We start from the raw sequence: 4,920 nt of genomic DNA, 5'->3' as shown, positions 1-4,920 counted from the left end.
AGTGTCAGCTTCTCAGGCGACTATGCTCTGTACTCCTATCCCACCTTAAGAATCACTGCCCTGAATGCTGGATTGAACATTTTTCAATGGTTTTCCTCCTACAGATATAAACTCAGTTTTGGTATTTGAAATTGTTCAGTCTTTGTCATGGTGGAGTTTTCTGCTAAACTGAGCATTCAGAATCTCAATCTATGCAATCCTGGTCATTCTGGAAACCAGTAATGACCAAAATTTTGTTCTAATAACCAATAGATAAACTGGTAAGGGGAATAATGAAAATAGAGAAATAGTCTTGTCCACATAAATCATTGGGCAGTTAACAGTCCTAAAACTGTAAAAATGTCTGCACAATTGCCACAACTCACAGCTTCATTATAAACATTAGCTTAAAGTCAGAAAAATCAATGTCCATGAGAAAGCACACGTTCCCTTTCCGCAGCTTTCCTCATGGCATTTTTAATCTCCTTATTCCTAAGACTGTAGATGATGGGATTCACCATGGGGATCACCACAGCATAGAATACGGACACCACCTTGTCCCGATTTAGGGAGTGGCTGGAATTAGGTCGCATGTACATGAAGAGACCAGAGCCATAGAAGAGGGTCACAGCGGTCAGGTGAGAGGCACAGGTGTTGAAGGCCTTGGTCCTACCTTTAGCTGAGCTGATTTTTAGTACAGCAGCAACAATGTAACCATAAGAAATGAGAACCACAAGGGCAGACACCACTCCCACGACAACACCCACAATGAAGGTCACCACCTGGCTGGTGAAAGTATCAGAGCAGGACAGAGCCAGGACTGGGGGAAGGTCACAGAAGAAGTGGTTGATCATGCTGGGCCCACAGAAATCATGATGATAGACAGAGTAGGTTTCAATCAAAGAACTAAGGAATCCACCCACATAAGACCCAGCCACCATCTTTAAACAAAGTGTGTGGGAAATGAGGGCTGTGTAGAACAGTGGATTGCAGATTGCAGCATACCGGTCATATGCCATGGCTGCCAAGAGAAAGCATTCTGTCAGCCCCATTCCACAGAAGACAAAGTATTGCACTGCACAGCCAAAGAAGGAAATGGTTTTCTGCTCTGTGATGATGTCAGAGAGCATCTTCGGAGCCGTGGAGGTTGCATAGCAGATGTCCAGGAAGGACAGGTTACAGAGGAAGAAGTACATGGGTGTGTGCAGGTGAGAATCCATCCTGATGAGGGTGATGAGGCTCAGGTTCCAGGCCAGTGTCATGAGGTAGATTCCCAAAAATAACACAAAAATGAAAATCTTCATTTGGGGATGATCTGAAAATCCCAGGAGGGTGAATTTTGTCAAAAATGTGTTGTTCCTTCCTGTAGTCATAGAGCTGCTTCTTGCAAAAAAGAAAGAAACAATCCTATAGTCAGATTTTGTTTGTTATTATATGAAAGGATATTGTCTGGAAAGTCATAAGGGCATTTAATATCCAGTTAAAGTCCCAGCTATCTCTTAGGCAAAGTCCTCTCAGAGGAAGTCAGCCTGTGATAATCTCCTGGCACTATTTTAAATGTTTTTACTATATGCCTTGTGGCTAAAGAGACTGAGAGTCAGAAACCAGAGTTGTGACCTCAGACCAATTCTGAATTCACTGGATGACTGTGGAAAGGTTATTTTGCCCCTCTGGGTCTTCATTTGCTCAATTCTAAAATGAAAGTGTTGAATAAGATTTATTCCACAGTCCCTTTGGATTTGGATTTCTTATGGACTTTTTAGCCTTTCTGACTTGAAAATGCAAACCAGTTTAAGATAATAAAGTTAGAAATTTATCATGCTTTATATTTATTATAAAAATTTTAAAAAAAAGTACTGAACACAATGGGCGATATTATACATATTCCATTTTGGAAGTGAAAAACTAACCCAGAAGAAGCCATTCTCCTAGGTTGAATACATATATATGTATTTACAAAAATTTTTCTAATTATATAAATTTTCTGTAAGTCATAGCATAAAACACATAAAAAGATCAAAATTTGGAGTAATCCAATCAGCATCAAAATTGGATAGAAGGACTATCCCCATAGATTTGGGTTAGAGCTAAACCAAATTGACAGAAATTGACTGAGCCATGGTCAAGAGCCAGCAGAAATCAGTATTTTCTGGGCAAGCAAAATGAGGAAGAGGGGAGGATTCATTAGATATTAAAAGACAATAATATTTAAAGACAACTTTGATATCATAAAACCAGACCAGATTATCAGTTTAAAGACATACAATAAGCCTGCACATGTTTCATGATTAAGAAAAGACAGGCTAGCATTGACATAAAGTGAGAAGATAAAAATGGATATAAAAAGACAGAAGTTCCCTAGGGAAGATTCAGTATTGAAATGAAAGTTGGCCATATTTCATCATTTGTATAGAATGTGGTTGCCCATGCATGTTTGCAATTAATTATATCTATCTGATTGTGTTTCTCTGTTATTCATCATGTTAAAAACCTCTTCTAGATTTCTGTTTTTTAAAAAATTTTAATTTCCCTACAAGTCACTGATTGAGCAGCTAAACCCAAGAAGAGTCAAGACCACTTTTGACAATGAGGTCAACCTTTTAATCCTATCAAAAAGGGATATAATAGCTTTTTGATGAAATCTCCCCTACCAGAAGGTAAGCTACTCAAAGACAGGCAGATTTTTGTCTGTTCTGTTTATTAAGCTATCCTGAGTGCCTTGAATACTTCCATAAGCATCCAGTAAATGTTTGTTCAATAAAAAAAGGATTGTTTTTTACTGATGATCAGCAAAACCTAGAATAGTGTTTGGCCTATATTGAGTACTCAGTTATAATAATAATCACAAACACTTATTTAATGCTTACTGTGTACTGGGCACTGTTCTAAAGTCTTAATTTCTACTGACTCATTTAACTCCCCCAACAGTTACTGGAGGTGGGTAGTGTTACTCTGCCTCTTTTACAGCTAATAGGGGGAAAAGACTGTACATTTACATTTGTCATTTTGTGGGAAGGAGCTGGACTTACTAAGTTACTTCCTGCAGAAGTATCCTGGAATCTCATGCTCAGGAGAAGAAATATTGGTTGCTTTGCTCTGATTACATCTTTGGCAAACTTTAGTTCATCTGCATTTTCTAATGCTCTATACCTAGGTTATGGTTCAATTTTTTTATAGTTCAAACTCATGCAAACAATAATAACTGCTTCTAGAGCCTCTGGTCCTTTGTTACCAAGTCTGCAAAATGTCCTTTGGGAGTTCATTACTTTAATGGGCAGAGGTAGCCACATTCTTCCTCTGAGAGGCTGCCCTCTGTCACCTACTCCTGGGTCCAAGGTTAAAAACCCAACCATTACTAGAGAGAAGCAAACTTTTCTGAGGGCTAATTGTTCTCAGGAGTGATGGTGAAAGGACCCAACCCATAGCCAGAGTCTTCTTTCAGTCCCGTGTCTTACTCCCCTCTGGGCTTTCCCTGATCTGGTCCAGTTAGATTTCCTTTGTGAGTTGGTGGCAGCCTTCTGCTTTAAGATACCCTTTTTGGATGTGAACCACACAGACAAACAGACCAGACTTTGTGCTAAATATACTTGGTAAAAACACAGTTTCCCAGCTGAGAAAGTTGGGTTCAAATTCCGGCTCTGTGATTTTATCAATATAAATGTGTACAACATTTTTTAAGTTCTTTATCAATTTCCTCATTTGTAAAACTGGTGGAATAATAATACCTACCTCAAAAGGTGGATATGATATTTAAATGAGATGTGAATAAGGTCTTAGCACAGTGCCTGTGAATAGAAAACCCTCAATAAGTATTAGCTGATAACATCATCAACTCTGTCTCTAGGATCATAGCCAAGGGATGTCTTTCCTTTCTGAATTTTATTGTGATGACAACTGTTCATTTTCTCTTTTGTATCTGGGTACCACTCAAACCCTTCCACTACCAGGATGTGTCACTGTGGGCATGTCAATTAAGCCCTCTGGGCCTGAGTAAATTGGGCTCAGTTTCCAAAGACCCCTCATGTTCTGAAAGTCTGGATCTGTAAGTATAGCTGAAATTTTAAAAATTTTATTTCCCCTTTTTAAAACTTTTCCTAAAGTGATAAGTTTTATAAAAAGGAGTTAATCTGTTTCATGGATGATAGAATTATCTTCTACATGAAGGGATATAATTGCTGAGACTCTTGACATGTAATGAGTAGTGGCTGATTTTTTAGGGAAGGAAGCTTAGCAACTGAGATATTTGAAGAAAATGGAGATAAATTACCACCAAAATCAATTGTGAACAAGAAATGGCAAGGAAATTCTTCATTAGGCAAAGCATTGTTAGTCAGGGTTGGGAATAAACTGACCTAGGAGATACTACTACTGAATTAAGATCTGGGGTAAATTTAAAAGGCTAAATCCATAATTAGGATCAATACATTTTCTGGGGATTAGAAAAGCCTGATGAAACCTAATGGCAATAGACTATTTTGCATGCCAACAACATGAATGAACCTTGAAGACATCATGTTGAGTGAAATGAGCTAGACACAACAGGAAAATATTGCATGATCTCCCTTATATGAAATATCTAGAAGAAGCAAATTTCATAGAGATGAATAGTAAATTATACGTTGCTGGGGACCCACAGCAGGGGAGGAGAAGGAATTATTGCTTACTATTTGCAAAGTTTTTGTTTGAGGTGATAAAAAAATTGGGGTAATGGGTGCTGGGAAGACTAGCAAAATATTGTGAATGTAATTAATACTAACAAACTGTACACTTGAACATGGTTAAAATGAGAAAGTTTGAATTGAACATTTGTTACTACAATAAAAAGTTAAAAATAGAACAGTGTGGTACTGGCTAAAGATAGCTTTATAGATAAGTGGAATATAATTGAAAGTCCAGAATTAAATCCATGCCAAAAATATATCAATGCAAATACCACATAAA

General features: G+C 37.7%; 1 protein-coding gene across 1 annotated transcript; it reads right to left on the bottom strand.

Moving 5' to 3' along the window:
* Positions 1 to 401: 401 nt before the first annotated feature.
* LOC119538208 (olfactory receptor 5A2) lies at positions 402 to 1,352 on the bottom strand. The gene has a single exon (XM_037841025.1). It carries the CDS (start codon positions 1,350 to 1,352, stop codon positions 402 to 404), a length of 951 nt encoding a protein of 316 aa, XP_037696953.1.
* Positions 1,353 to 4,920: the final 3,568 nt, after the last annotated feature.

This window comes from Choloepus didactylus, chromosome 6 (genome assembly GCF_015220235.1).
Source record: "Choloepus didactylus isolate mChoDid1 chromosome 6, mChoDid1.pri, whole genome shotgun sequence".
NCBI lineage: Eukaryota > Metazoa > Chordata > Mammalia > Pilosa > Megalonychidae > Choloepus > Choloepus didactylus.
The sequence above is the reverse complement of the archived record's forward strand: the minus strand, read 5'-3'. Positions and strand labels throughout refer to the sequence as shown.